The sequence below is a fragment of the Topomyia yanbarensis genome, chromosome 1, assembly GCF_030247195.1.
Source record: "Topomyia yanbarensis strain Yona2022 chromosome 1, ASM3024719v1, whole genome shotgun sequence".
Lineage (NCBI taxonomy): Eukaryota > Metazoa > Arthropoda > Insecta > Diptera > Culicidae > Topomyia > Topomyia yanbarensis.
In genome coordinates, this window is record NC_080670.1 from 216,331,493 (window position 1) to 216,347,991 (window position 16,499).

The following is a 16,499-nucleotide window of genomic DNA, read 5'->3' on the forward strand; positions in this document are numbered from 1 at the left end:
CGGCAGTTGAACGCGTCGCAACTTTCGGCGGTCTACGGTACGGTGTGCTCTCAGACCATTTTCGGCACTCGGTTGACGTTGACGGTTTTTTTTCGGGTGACGACGGATACGGGATTCGCCTCTTCTAACGTTTGTGAGTGTGTGCGTGTTTTGACGGACGGTGATTAAAGATCATCTTTTTCCGCACTGTTTTATTAGCACTCGTGAAAAGTTATTTGACGCGGGAAGAATTTTCTTTTTTGTGAAATTTACGGGTTGATTGTTAATTTTGATTTTTAACTGAAACCATCAAATCTAGGAAAGAGTTGGCAAACTGACGGAAAAAGTGTGGTGCCTGGTACAGGTGTGTGTGTTTGTGTGTATTGGTGATCGTGTCACAGAGACGGCGTGTCACAACTTTTAGGTGTGCGGATTTCCCTATTTTCGGAGGACGAGAATGGGTGGCCATCAGGCTGGTTAGCGGTGGCGGCTGACGGTGATTGACGACGAACCGAGAATGAAATAAACATACACTCACTGTGTGCGAAACCGATCGTGTGTGATCGTGAAAACTTGATCGTGCTGGATGTTGGTGTTTTTTGGTTAGAGGTTTTTAAAAAGGGCGTAAAATGAATGATTAAAATATTAAATGTTGGATAAATCGTAGTCTATCCAGATCAGAAGATCTTAAAGCATATTGCTATCAGATTTTTATCTCCAATAGCTACTTGTTATATTATTTTCATATCCGTAACGAAAATCATGAAATTAAAAAAAATCGATTGCCATTGTTCATGCCCACAAACGAAAACGTGAAGAAAACTTACAAATGCGTGACAAATTTTGGTTCTTGAACTACCAGTACAACAACCCAATGGTCGTTGAATGAGAATTTTAAACGTTTGTCGATATACGCTCAAGATTTCATGACACCATCGTAATCTTTGACAACATTCTAGTAATTCTACATTGTAACCTGATTTTAATATTACGATAACATACTTTTCGTAGACATATATTTGATTTTCCGAGAATTTGTTCTAATACGAAACGTTGAAACAAACGTTTTATAATTGAAACATCGATTACAATTAATCAGGTTCTAACCAAACTCAATTGATGCTTTCTTATGTGATATGAAACTTGTGTGAATGTCGATTTTAGTTTTACTTGGCCACTGCTGACCCATTTATGCTCCTTAAATTTAAAGCTTGTGCAAAAATTGCACGTATTTTTTTGAGTCGCATATACATCAATCTAATTCGCAATCTGAGAAATAAACCTTTTCGTACCACATGGGTTAATTCAATACACACTTCAATGCTTTTTTTTAGTTTACAAAAGTTTTCTAACAGTGGTGCAAAATCTCAAATTCAGTTGCCTATTTCTGCGTGAATTTAGAGCCAGCACAGAAATAACATACAGTTTTCAACTGAAGTTAAGTTTGAATCGAACGTAATTGAATGACTACGCAACACCGAACGAATGAGCGACGAAGCAAACGACCAAAACATGCCATTCAGCGCAGCGGGAATGAATTGAATGAATATTTCTGAGCAGCAGATCTAACTTTTGCGAACGTTCCAGAAAGGGCAGGATTTGTATCCGGTATGTGAAAATTGGGTAGAAATTCGAGCCTTTTAAATTATTCTTTGATTATTCACGGTTCTTTGGAACGATTGGCCGACCAAATAATCATCGGTGAGCACCCTTTGAATATATTTTCGCTAGAAAACCCTGGTTAAAAATCTGGTTACAAGCAAGCCTTTTTTCGTAGAACGGGCACTCATATACGATTCTACGAGTCTTCTTTGACTGTTATATTTTTTAGGTCTGTGATCTGTGTGTCTCAGCCTTGTTACTGGGTACTACCGTTTTGTCCTTTTTTCTTCGTTGAAATCAAAGAAATGTAATATTTATTGCGCGTTAGGGCGCTCGATACGAATTTAACACGAGTATTCACAAACATCATATTGTTCCGTAGGGACGAAGCGCAAGCATTGATACCAGTTTACACTGTTCACCAAAAAAATAAACTTTAGAGGCCTGTAAATCATAGTATTAATGAAAATGACCTTCGCACTTGCAAAAAGGGTTTTATTACCTACTCAGATTCTCTTTGTAACCTGTCCGGTCGACCCTTTGTGACAGGGTGTCCAAGATGCCTCTACCAAAATTTTCGATCTATCCAGCAGGAAACAAACAAATATCTACTAATCCCCTCACTGTTGCTGCTGCTAATCTGCTGTAACTGGACGCTGAGAGTCCGACCAACTGGGACTACAACGGCCGAGTTCTCCCAGTTTTGGCTGCTTCAGTAGCGGTCATTATCTACTAGCTATGGATGTGAGTTTGGCAGCTTTGTTGAATCTTCCCTCGCGATGTTGGTGACGAATAATCGGTTCGTGTTACTCGTCATAAAAGATCTCAGAATGGTTAGCTGTGGAGATTACGCTTGGCTCGTTCGATCTATCCTTCTCAACGAAAATGGTTGTTTTTAAGAGTGATTAATGTTTAGCGGAGGTAGCAAAAACGCTTTTCTTCACCTAAGAAGAGGCAATGTCCTAAATACCCCTGAAGTAAAGTTTGCGTTAAAATCAAAGATAAAGTTTACCTATTTTTATACGATTATGCTGTCACCTGGTGGAAAGTCCACCGGCGAATTGTCAATAAGTAGAAGTAGGCTACATACCGAAAAAATGACAGCTCTATTAGTTCTTTCACGGCAGCCACGGCGAAAGAAGTAAAACAACTACGTTCGATGGTTTGTAATTATCGACGGTTGAGCGTGATCACCCAATGCAGCAAGCACTGAAGCGGAAGACGAAAGGTAAGGTGAAAAAATCTTTCCGCGCTTTGGGCCGGGAAGTTGGTTTGACCAGCCAGATGGTCAAAAAGTATGGCCATGAACATGAGACAAAAAATAAATTTCTTTTCCGAGCAACTTTTTGGGTACCATTTGAGTTTTAGAACAACTGCGCAAATTCTTAGCATAATCGGCAAAATTATATTTCCGCAAATTTTTTTTGAAGTATCCAACGAGAAAAAACAGACCAGAATGGTTAGTTGAACGAGAGCAATTATGTAAAAAAAATATCCCCAGAGGCAGGATTCGAATCTGCAACCCTCGGGACTCCGGCCCAATACGCAACCCCTTATGATATCCCTGGGCTATGATCTATTTAACTTCCCCCGCTAGATACCAAGACGCGGATTTTTATTATTTTTATTTATTGTCTAATTTTGGCTCATTACCTATCGTGCTTCGGTAGGTGACAGAGCTAATGGAGACTGTCGATTTCTGGTTCCTTGACCAGTTAACAGAAGTATGACCAGAGCGCATCCGCCGTTCGAATTAAACGAAAATGTATTGTTTTTTGGTTTTTGACGTAAGTGCTAATCTTGGGACGTCATTATATCCGGAGTCCGAGGGGTTGCAAGTTCGAATACTGCCTCTGGGGGATTTTTTTTCAAATAATTGCTCTCGTTCAACTCACCATTTCGATCTGTTTTCCTCGCTGGAAATCGCAAAAAAATTAAATAAGGTATTGACATTAACGTCAAAAGCCGAAAAAATGAATTATTTGCATATATTTTTGCTCCTATCGTATAAAGCTTACATGGGATTTCGTATGGGGAAATTGACTTTCGTAAAAAAATTCCTTAAAGAGTCACGCATTGCCTCCTAAAAATAAATCGATACGTGGTTTCCATAGCAAATTTAACAAAATCTCGAAGATCACGAAACGATTTGGCGCTTGTGGAAAAAATATTAAGAATAATAATTTTTTTTCTGGCACCCCTGTTTTGGCTGTCGAATTATATGCATTTTTTACTTGCTCCCGAATCATTGTTTAATAACTTTTTCCACAAGCATGAGATCGTTTTGTGATTTTAAGACTTCGTTTCCTTGATAGATTTAGGAGGCCATTGGCGACTCTTATGGTAAAAATTATTTTGTAAAAGATGATTTCGTCATACGAAACCGTGAGCACAAAAATATAGTTTCACCGATCGAGCTTAGAAATTGCCCAGTTGTTCTAGGGCCCAAGTGGAATCTACAAAGTTGCTCGTAGCAAAATATAATTTTTTTTCATGTAACCGTGTTCAACTCTAATGAAACGCAATTGGCCACCCTAAAAACAGTGGCTGAAGGTTCTCGTCAAGGATGTCATTCCTGCAAAGCGCGACTTGGTTTTGATCATGCGTGACGATCAGCTGTGTACCTGACTTCCAGCGGCAATGACTGGCAGGGACTGGCTATTTCACGTCCCTCAGGAAGCGGGTTGTTAGCGACATAAAGTGCATTCACGCGATTTTAAAGTTACTGAATGCAAAGCATCCCCAAGTGTCAAATCGCTTAAAAAATACCATAGTGTTCAGTTCAGTTTTGCGGGTACCCCGATCACCCTTGTTTCCTTGATTATCAATTTTCTTTGTGATGATCTAAGATTTAACTGAATACCAATTTCCAGCTTAAGGAAGAGTACTGCAATTTAACGGAATATAATCTGAAAAGGTACCCGGATACCCTGTCGGACACATAACGGTTAACAAAGTTCTTTCACATACTGTAGCAACAGCTCTCGGGCAAAAATAATCAATACAAAACAGAATTAAAATTTGTATCCTGCAATAAGAAATGCAAATATCGAGAATGAGGGAATCACCCATTTCGAACCTACACTATATCGATTGATTTCGAGAGGTGCAAGATAATGCCATATGTTAACGCAGTACAATGATTATTAAAAAATGGCTTTTTTTTAAATGGGAAATTACTTGTGTTCAGTTTCATCATATCAGGATCGCATAAATGCTCACATTCAAGAAGTTTTAAGAACAATTTTAAATAGAATAATTAATCTGGACTCTACTGTACATACCGTATTCTAAAAGCACGCCATGAGGCTTTAGTTGAACTACTTTCAAAATTTCTTCACCTCCCTGGTTTGAAATACTGCAAGCCTTTTCTCTTTGAAGTAGAATTCTGGAACACTCTTCTGATGGCATGCTACTCAATATTATGATGGAATCTTTTTCAGCATTATGGTTAGATCCTTCTCAGTATTTTGAAGTTATTGTATTCAGGATTCTGTTGAAAATCTGTTCAGTATTCTGATAGAATCCTTTCAAGGATTCTGATTGAATTCTTCTCAGTTTATTCCACTATACTACTCAAGCTAAAAATGTGCTCACGATAATGATTTTTTAAAGATTTCTAGCGGAATCCTAACTTGAAAGCAGAAATGAAGATATATTAAAAATGGAAATGCCATAGAATGGACTCAAAACCATCTCTAGCAGCAATATTTTCAATTCAAGAAATATTTTGTCTCGAAAAAGATCAACTTTCCTGAAACTCAAATATTACCCGAATACCATGTCCAGCACATTTTACGCCCTTTATCCCAAAACAAAACGCCAATTTTCTCAGCGCACACTACGATACGCACACCGCCGTCACCTCTAGCAAGTTTTCCGCCAAAAACTGAAACCTAATGAGTTTTGTAAGCGCGGGACTACTTACGAGTCGCGGCCGCCAAAATGGCCAATCGGGGAGTTAATTAGCGTCCATATAAAAATTCATATAGGATAAACTTTACCATCAGGGAAACAAAAATCTGTTGCCGCTGCTACCGTGCCAACAGAGAGAGAGAGAGAGAGAGAGAGAGAATGGTTATGAAATCACCGTCCTCCATGGTCGTAGCGTTGGGTGGGCAGCAATCGAGTGTGGTGACGAAGGTTTGCTAGCCGGAGGTGGGGCGGGGCGCGGTCGCGGCCGCGATTGAAGCGCAGTGATTTTTCTTCTATCGGGAAGGGTCTTAAAAATAGATTTTCGGCGCTTGGAAAATTATGTGAAAACATCACGGGACAGAGGGAGCAGAGAGATACAGAAAGAGAGAAAGAGAAAGCAACACTATCGAAGGTGGCTGAGAAACTTTGCGCGTTTGACTGCCAACCGTCGCAGTCTGCTGTCAGTCAGTCGTTGGCTGGTGAATGGACCGAGCTTCGGTGGTTTACGGGAGTACGTTTTAAGGATTTTACGGCAGTTGATCAGATTTGTTGTTTCGTTTGGTTCATTCAGTTTTTTTTAAGATACCAGTGTTGGCGAATATAACGGCGGCAGCATGGCGACGAAAACCGGTAAAGACTCGGTGTAATTTTGAGCTGGGCGACGATAGTGGGTGGAATTTCATAACAAACAGTGGAGATGTGTCACAGTTACCGCGGGATTTAACTAGCGTGTGCGAATCAGTGCAAATAAAAACAGATAAAAGTGGCAATTATACTTTTTGCGTGTCCCAGTTGGTGACGAATTGATTTTTCATCTGGCGTCGAGGATCTGCGAGTTCGTAGAAGCAAACGCAAGCAAAGAGAAGAACAAGTGTTTTTTTTTTTGTGTGAAACCAGAAAAATAACAGAATAAAAAGAATTTTCCCACGGTTGAGAGAAAAAAGCCTCAGTGCCAAAGCGAAAAAAAAACCGCAAACCATTCGGAGATGAAGCTGTGGAAATCGAAGAAAAGTTCTTCCGGCGGCGGAGGAAGCATCAGCACAAGCTGTGTGCCCTCCGGCGGTGGCGGCGGCAGTGGTGGGGGAAAGGGCGTTAGCGCACTATCGAAAAGCTGCAATTTCAATGGCCACAACAGCAGCAGCAACAACAGCTTCGAGGATAATAGCGTCGAGACGTCGTTCATCAACCCCACGGCGGGAGCAGCGGCAGCGGCGGCGGCTGCTGCTTCTGCTGGAAACGGAACGTCGGCAGCAACGACGACGGCCGGGACGCCGTCGGCTGGTCTGATGCAGACGTCCGGGGGGAACAACACTGGCAGCATCCTATCGGGTGAGTTGGCACTATTTTGTAGGCTTTTTTTTTGTTTTCGCCCGTTCATTATCCTTTTCGGGTAGGTTGGTTTTTGTGCGTTCACAGAAACATGTGCTAGTGGTCCGGTATTTCGGGGAGGGCTGACTTACTGTACTCTAAATAGTGTGGCGCTGAGGGGGCCAGGGTGGTAATAATACAATACAAACTTGATGATAACAGCGTGTTCAATTCGCTGAACAATGGAGCTAGTCACGTGGTGGTGGTGATCAACGGTCTCGTTGTTTTGGTTGAATAATTTCGAAGCAATTCGTTATGTGTGCTACTAAATTGAAAGAATCACTGGAGCGGTAAATTCTAATTGCTCCATATGTATACATTTAATATGAACTATTCTGGATCTGAAGAAACCTTGGTAATTGAATCACGTAGCTTGAGGCGCCGTAAAATGTTCAATAAATTATACGCGTACGAGTTCACCAGGAATATACAAAATTGGATCGCAGCAACCGTTGGCGACGGAGGTAAAAGTTTTTCGCTGTCATAATTCTATTGGGATAAATTCTAAAAAAAACTACGAGAATGGCAAAACTTGCAGTGAATCCTAATGTTGGTATTCCTAAAATATAAGTTTATTTGACTAGCTACGTTGTGCAGTGGAAATAAACTAAAATAGTGAACTGGGAATGAATCTGCTGAAGATGTATAACCCTCCGGAAGTTGCGCTTATGGCCCACTGAACGAGCAGCCGCTGGCTGGTGCCCTAGAACGATTTCGCTAGATTTTCAGAGCACCGTACACTCAGTGCACTAGCACGATATCCGGAAGGTTAAAACAGTGGACAAAGTGAAGCAGAAAGCAGATGAGTATTTTTCCTAGATTTTTCTGTATTAATTTTTGTGCAATACTGTTCAATTTAACCTTCTCAGTAACCGGCTGGCAGACAGTCAAATTTTGCCAGTTATTTTCGCGTATGTTCCGCTTCAGAAATGACTGCCTTGTGATAAATTGAAGAAGACGCTCTAGTTTTTTTCAGTTCAACCCCCCATATAGTTAGGTTTTGTTGTAAGATTTAACCTATTCTCTGGGTGTGCTGTTTTTCAATGTGTGTGAAACATCACAATTCGTTCAACTGTAATTTCCTATTTATAAAAAAAAATGCTGAAAGAATCATACTGTTCTGTTCTATTCGGTTCTATTCTGTTCTATTCTATTCTATGCTATTCTATTCTATGCTATTCTATTCTATTGTATACTATTCTTTGATCAGTATTGAAAATCATTCCGGAATACACTGCTGTAATTCATTATCTTTATTTATTTAAAGATTCAATCAAATCAACCAACGATTTGCATTTGAATCTTGCAGAATGAAGAAATCTAAACTGCCGCCGCATTTTTTTTAATTAGGGTTATTGAACAGTGCTTAGAGCGTCAGCTTGACTTATCCTTGGGTCCTTTATATTTGCAACGTAAAAAGAGGGCTGGGTAGCGTAAGGGACACAACCTGAGTGAGAGTGAGTCCCTTAAAGTTAGGATCCATATTCGTGGTCGAAACGACCAAATACACTGCACCTGAAATCAATAATCGCTCACCACGAATAGCAACACTGATCTAGGCGTCTTAGATCTGGACTTACAATATTAAGCATTTTACCCGCCATATTGATAAGTTATGGTTCAAAGTTATAAAATAATAGTTCCAACAATCTTGACCCAAACAGTTATGAAAAAATGAGAACCACATTTTTGGAAAACCTTGGAAGTGACGATGATCTCTCAGGACACCATCGACGACTGCAAACAATGTATGACTCAGCCAGAATATGCCATAACTTACGACAATAAAATGTATGCCCACCAACTTGCATCCAAGCAGGTCGATGTGCATCTGGACTGGATGGAGCAAGGGCCTGCCTGTCATGAATAAAAACGTCTGACGTTCCGAAAGTAACAGTTGAAAGTGTGAAATTTCCTCGTCGGCTGTTTCCATACCCCACTACCATTGATTGAGCGGAAACCAAACCAACCCATTCAGAGGGGTTTCTAGTTTATTCGATTAAATTTATCGCCCATATTTTTCTACCATCCCCCGCATCACGCAACAGATGACGATTAATTGAGCGACTGCCTGCAAACGGATTGATACATTGTGTGTGTGTGTGGGGTGGTAGTGGCTGTTCCGGAGCGGTCACTTAGAGAGTGACCTTTGCCGGGAACCATCTTCGGCGAATCGGAATGAAGACGTTACGACTATGTACACATGATTGCTCTGGTTTCGCCATATTTCATCCCGAAAGTGACGTTAATTAGTAAATTGGAGCAAACTTCTGCGTCGGTGCCACCACCACGGGAAAGGTGACAAATTGTACTCAAGCACCAATTTGTTGCGGAAAATAGTTTACCGCCGTGCTTTTCTGCTAATGAGGAAATTCTTCGGTGTGACAGTTTTCGGCGACTGCTTCTTTTATTTAATTCTTATACGAACGGTAATGCTTTCGGTGTTCTTTTGACAGCCAAAGAGCAAACGAAAATAGTTTCATACCCTGTAGGAATGAAAAGTATGTATAAATGAACAGAACTTATTTTGTAGCCTCTTGATCGGTCGATGCCTCCCACGATCTGTTCCGCGATCATTATCGTGATTAATGCTCATCGGAGCGTGGAAAATCGAACGATGCTTGAAAAGAGGATTTTGGGGTTGGATGCTTCATGTTCGACACGATCCTAAATAAACCATGCCTTTCAATACTGATCGGGGATAACAATATCATTTTTTCCATTTCCCAGCTATTGTTCAGGCTATTGATTTTAGTGATAAAAATTATTTGATATAGAACAAAATAGAAAGAATGAAGCCACGTGAAGCAAAACTGCTTCACCACACCCACCACATTCTGCCCAGCTCTCCCCTAACCGATTTTTAAGTGCCGCGCTCGTGCCCTAACCGGACTATGTATGTTTGTTTACAGTTTACTGCTTCTGCTGCTAAGAGTGACGTCTTTTCATTCTGTTTTTGTTTTTTTCTTCTTCAACGTTTCATTGAGTACTACACACTTATGCCAATGGATAAAAACGCACTTAAACCATTACGGAAGACAAGGGAAGAAAGATTGAGCTTGTTCAGTTGGTACAGTATAATTGAATTATTTTTTTTTATTGGTACGCGTTACTATCTCTTCGGGGCTTCTGGTTTTTCATATGGAGAACTGCCATAAACAAATGCCTCTGTAGCATCAGTTCTCATAACTTTATCTTTATCTTACTTACAGTTAACCCCACCGATGCACGCACATTCATAATATTGTTCCGGGTTTTTCTTTTACCACTAATTGCTCGAGCGTGTCTGTCATCACTTTGTAGAAGTTTAGAATGAGATTGAGAAGGCGAAACATGAAAGGGGTCGATCTGCGGGTTGAAAGTTTTGCTAGAGTTTTAGCAAATATAAAATAAATACTCCTTCAAGCACTACATACAAGTTTGGCGAATGACCCCCCGGTTAAAGCCCTCAATAAACAAAATTACAAAAAAAATACTACGTACAAATTGCTCACCACTTTTGGTTCAGGGAAGATGAAAATTTGTCTGCCCTATTCATATGATTTGTAACCGTTGTTGGAAAAATATTGATTTGGCAACAACTTTTGATCAAAGCAAGCTATTACTTTCGTTTTCGTGTTTTTTTCCTTCTTGGTGCATCCATTTTTGCCTTTCTCATATAAAGAAAGGCTATGCAATCACTGTAAAAATCGACTTTTTAACCGAGGCCCGGAGGGCCGAGTGTCATACACCATTCGATTCAGTTCGTCGAGATCGGCAAATGTCTGTGTGTGTGTATGTATGTGTGTGTGTATGTGTGTGTGTATGTGTGTGTGTGTGTGTCATTTAAACTCACACAATTTTCTCAGAGATGGCTGAACCGATTTTCGCAAACTTAGTTTCATCTGAAAGGTATAACGCTCCCATAAGCTGCTATTGAATTTTTAGTTGATCCGACTTCCGGTTCCGGAGTTACGGGTTGAAGAGTGCGGTCACACAGCAAATTCCCATATAAACTGGTACCACCATGATGTTCAAATGATGTAAAACATATTAAAATTGATGTAACATTACTCTAGTTTGCGGGTCTGGATCACTAATGATCAATCAAAGCAGCTTTGATCAAATTGGCCACCTATGACAGGTCATGACGCCCCCGGGGAACTCGCCAAGTTCCTAAGCTAATATCACACCCATTCCCCAACGAATTCTCTACCGATTTTTACAAACTTGATTTCAAATGAAAGATACAGTAATGCCATTGACTGCTGCTGAATTTCATTCGGTTCTGATTCTTGCTTCCGGAGTTACAGGGGTGTTAGTAAGGATACACTGGAATTTCCCATATAAATCGGTACAATCGTAATACCTCAGAGGCTAAAAACTATTGAAATGGTCACCAAATAACTTCTAATCGCAGATCTAGATCACTGATTGCCAATCAAACATTCTTTGAATATATTGCCTACTATCGACGATTCCGGAAGTCCGGAATTCCGGGCATATTCCACAATTAAAGTCAAATCGGTTCTTCGGTGATGACTGAACCGATTTTCTCAAACCAAGTCTCAAATGGAAGACAAAATATGCAGTTGAGTATTGCGTCGCCGCCCCCCTCCCCCCCTCCGTCTTGCCCTTACACCTCCATCCTTCATCACTCCCCTCCCCTTGGACCACCCTCACGCCCGCATTTCCTGCATCCATCCCGTATACCGAAATAAGATGAAGGATTTCTGACGCATCCTCCACTCCCACTCTACTAACCCCCCATTCCCTCCACTTTCAAACCCATTCCACCACCATTTCAAAATATAATCACATGAAAATACTATTGAACTCATGCTGATTAAGCTAAATATTATTCTTTTGCCTTTCTCATATAGAAAGGTTATGCAATTGCTCCAAAAACCGACTTTCTAACCGACTCATAACATTCGACTCAGTTCGCCGAGATCGCAAAATATCTGTGTGTATGTATGTGTGTATGTATGTGTGTATGTATGTATGTATGTATGTATGTATGTATGTATGTATGTATGTATGTATGTATGTATGTATGTATGTATGTATGTATGTATGTGTGTATGTGCGGATTTGTTAACAAAATGTCCACATCGGTTTCTCGGAGATGACTGTACCGATTTTTACAAACTAAGATTCAAATGAAAGGTATAATATTCCCATAGGTTGCTATTGAATTTCATTTTCAACCGACATCTTGTTCCGGATTACGAGTTGAAGAGTATGGTTACAAAACAAAATTTGTTGATTTGTCCACATCAGTTTCTCGGAATTTTCTGAACCGATTTTGACAAACTTGATTTTAAATGAAAGGTCCATCAGCTGCTGTTGAATTTTGTGTGGATACGAGTTCTGGTTCCTGAATTACAGGGTGATACGTACGATCACGCAGCAAATCCCGATTCTAACGAATTCTGCGATGAATGTAAAAAGGTGAATTTTTTTCCAAAATGTAAACACATTTGTTGAATTTGTAGATCTAGGTCACCAACAGTCATTCAAAGTCTCTTTGGCCACACTGGCCACCATCGACGGATCCGGAAGCATCCAAATTCAGAATAATGGTTATATTGGTTTCTCAAAAATGGCTAGACCGATTTGATCAACTTAGTCTCAAATGAAAGGTGTTGCGTCCCCGGAAACCGATATTAAATTCCATCTCCATCCGACTTCCGGTTCCGGAGTTACGGGTTGTGGAGTGCGATCACATAGAAAACTCCGATTCAAACCGATACCGCGATGAATGCAAAAAGGTGCTCTTATATATACTTACCAAGTGTAATAAGAATGAAAAACATTACCATAATGTTATATTGTACGAACCAGCTACTAAATCATAGTTTGGAGAAATGAGAAAGGCACAATTGCACCTCTAGGTGGATTAAAACAGGTTTTTTCTTGAAAAAATAAAGGTTGCTTATTCACATGGCTCTAACGCAAAAAAAAAAATGAATTCGTTAGCGACTCAGAGCTTCTGCGCTCTGCTTACTGATACATCACTTGGTACCACCCAGTTGCTTCAGGCGTTCATACATGTTGTGTGGACTGTTTGGATTTAATGTCTAACTGGCGCCACTTTGATGTTAGTTTGGATATAAAGTTTAACTGCCAGCAAGTTGGTGTCAGTTACTGACGAGTGGAATACAAAAAACTCAAATCCAACTTCTACAAATTAGGTGTCGTGCGCGCACATTGGTGCATTTATTTTTTTTTCCTTTGGGAAAAAATGAATGTTGTATATCAATCGTTAATTTAATGTTCTTTACTATTCTTTATAATTTGTTTTATGACATTTTGTCCCTATCTCTTCTGGTTTCGCTGCAATTCAATAGTAAGCACAATGTGACTTTAATATGAATGAGTGAGTTCGAAGCAGAGATACAACTATTCGAAGGTCATTGAATAAAAATCCATCATATTCGCCTGCACTCGACTTCAATATTCAGAAAGGTTACCAAAAACGACAAACGTCGCAATCACATTTTTATTCAATGAAAGTTTTCATTCGTTTCCGATTGTATTGCATGAATCGAGCGTTGGGCATCGAATCAAACGCATTTAACTGGACGCTGGCGCAATGCTAGTGATAATAACCATCGTTTTGTTTAATTTACTAACATTTAAATACATATTCCTAGATCAATTGAATGAGTCACACAGATTATTGAATGAATATTTTCGCGCAATTCTTGCCTATAATGGTATTCCGTTTTGTAAATTTGGTAAAAGTGAAATGTAGCTGAAGAAATACTCGACCCAATGCCATTATTATCTCCTTTTTAAGAATTTGCTGCTTAGTACATTCTGACTTAACACCGACCATGTGAAATGATAGCATAGCATAGCATATGGCCATGACCTTACGATCGCCAAAGGGAAGGAAATGTTAGTTGAATACCTACTTTAGAAGATGCGGGAAACCCACGCAATCTCCATAGGCATACCGAATGTTAGAATTGGTTAGTAGGGAAGGAAAATACGATGCGGGTTTGGAGTGATTTATATAATATTCAACTAAATGTTTAATAAAAATTAATTATAAATTAGATTGATCTCACCAAATTCACTTTGCTGGTCTGTAACAGGTACAGGCTTCAGGAACCACCGTTATGCTTAGATGGGATACCGCAACAATAAAAAATCTCAGATGAAGTTTACGAAGAAAGCATCGATGATGCTCCGGGTGGCTGGTCTGACTACAAACCATTGCAACTTGGGACAACCTGTCACGTCTTCCGAATGATCCTTGTTGATATTATTTTTTTTTAGATATATTGTTAATCGGAAAGACTAATTTTGCACAATCTTTTCTCGATACAAATGATGTAAATTCACCAGAATATAAGGAAAATTGAAAAATGCGTTTCGATTTAGTTGTTGAAAACATTGACGAGAACGAAACTGCGATTAGAATCTTAACACCGACCATGTGAAATGATGTGCTTAAAATGATATTGGGTTTACCTTCTCAGCTCGTACAGAGCAGAAGCTCCGCTATAGTTGTCAGTAATGCAAGCAACCATTTCAATCTACCACTTTGTTGTTCATCCACTGCATAGCAGTTAAGTGTCGTTGTTACCGTTTACACGAAACAATTTCTATTGACTTTTATCAAGATTATATTATTCGTACAGTGACCGGAGTTGGACAGTTACTTGAAAGTGAAAAGTTAGCCGAAAGTGGCCTTTTTTACAGTTACACCACGTGCGTAATTGTGTACTGATAAAGCTAAGAAGGTTAGATGGGCCAGGAAATTTTATTTTGAAGGGTAACATGAAGCATGGTGTCAAACATTATTACGTAAAAAACAGGATTCTCGTATACATGAATTATGGTTTAAGGGGGGTTTGGGAGTGGTTAAGAGTTTCAGCGCGAAAAAAAAGCTTTTTTGCGATTTTTTAGACCTTTGCGTGAAGCGAATTGATCAAAACTTTTGTACATCATAGTATCGCATTTCAATAAAATGCTGTAATATTTTTATGCAAAAATATCAACAAACGACTCGATGACGAAGGTTTTTGTAGAACGTCTCTGGAAAAACATGATTTGCGGTGTCTATTTGCACCATTCCATGCAACATTCGGCATACCGCAAGGAAGCCATCTCGGCACACTAATATTCCTCCTCTACTTTAAAGACGCCAATATCAATTTACAAGGATTCTTTCTTTCAATTTACAAGGAGTCTTTCTTTCGCCGACGACATGTATTTTTTTTGACAAAAACGAGATAAACCGATACCGAGGTTCTTCAAAGTGTATGGTAGAGCTTTAATGCGTGGTGTGATCTAAACAGAATCGTTTTAAATCCGAATAAATGCTCAATTGTCACGTTCATGTGGAAACGCCTTCCGATTCAGTTTAACTACTGACTCGAGTATTCCAAGACGCTTTCGCAACAAGGACTTTGGAGTCATCATGTTTTCGGCAATAACGTTCAAACCACATACTTCATATAGCGAGGATAAGGCATCAAGACGGCTTGGGTTCATCTTTCGAATAGAGAAAAACTTTACGGGCGTATACGTCTAAAATCGCTCTATTGTTTGGAGCCCGTACTATCAGAAAGCCATTGACAGAATTGAGGCTATCCAACGCCGGTTCATACGCTTCGCACTCCGACACAAATTTGAGTCGCTGAACTACAAAAACCCTTGCCAGACACTCTAGGCACACCAAAGGACTGCTTGCGAGTCCTGCTTGTCTCGAACTTACTGTGTGCTATGGTGGATTGCTCTACAAACTTTAAACGCCTTGATCTGCAAGCCTGCATTCGAGCTCTACGCAATAACTCTCTCCTGCGATTACCGTTCAGGAGAACCAACTATCGACGTCAGAGCGCTGTTATCGGACTTCAGCGTATCTTTAATAGTGTGGCGACAGTTTTTGACTTCCACTTGACGAGGAATATGATAGAAGCTAAAATATTGTCCATTCTTAGGGGCCGTACACAAATGACGTAGCTTTTTTCTGGCGATCTTCGGCCCCTCCCTCCCCCCTCGTAGCATTTGGTCACAAAATTCAAACCTCCCCCTTGTAAATGACGTAGCATTTACTTACTCCCCCCCCCACGCAACGCAACCGGGAGATGAAAAAATTACATATGTTTTTCAATTCTTTTAAATATATACCCTTACAAAATGTTTGACGACTTTTATCAACATTTTCCTTATAACAGCAAATTGCCTACAAAATAAGCTTATTTCATGACAAATATACTGTGGATAGTTTTGTTTAGAATTTTACATGTCATAAAGCATGTAGAGTAGTTCACAATCCTGCAGCCGCCAACGATTTTAGGAAGCATAAGCTCAACTAAATTACTAAATTTTCTTTGATTGAATCCGAAAGAAAATTTAATTCAGCTAGCAAAATAAGTCTACTAGTTAGCAATATTAGCTAACTAATGTGGAAATTTAAATCCGCATGAAAAATCTTTCCTTTTCTTTGCTAGCCTGCCATTCCGCGAACAGTAAAATTTACAAAATGAAAAACCGCGCGAAAAGCAACTTAGGAATGGAGGAACATTAAATTGTTTTCTCTAATTAATGGGTTTTGATGCCCGTCAAAAAATTTAAACTTAATGCTACGTCGTATAACTTCTGACCCTACCCTCCCCCTCGTCACACATCGTCAC

At 39.8% G+C, this 16,499-nt stretch overlaps 1 protein-coding gene across 8 annotated transcripts in view; it reads left to right on the forward strand.

The window, feature by feature from the left end:
- Positions 1-16,499, forward strand: part of LOC131692827 (glutamate receptor-interacting protein 1) — a 47,401-nt gene continuing 30,902 nt past the window's right edge. Inside the window, exons 1-2 of one of the 8 annotated variants that reach the window (XM_058980141.1) lie at positions 1-37; positions 6,079-6,825. In XM_058980141.1, coding sequence (XP_058836124.1) covers positions 6,483-6,825 — 343 coding nt within the window. In that variant the 5' untranslated portion in view covers positions 1-37; positions 6,079-6,482. Of the gene's footprint in view, positions 142-193; positions 344-5,413; positions 6,008-6,078; positions 6,826-16,499 lie in introns of those variants that run through there. The other 7 variants (XM_058980156.1, XM_058980164.1, XM_058980120.1 and 4 more) reach the window with 7 other exon arrangements.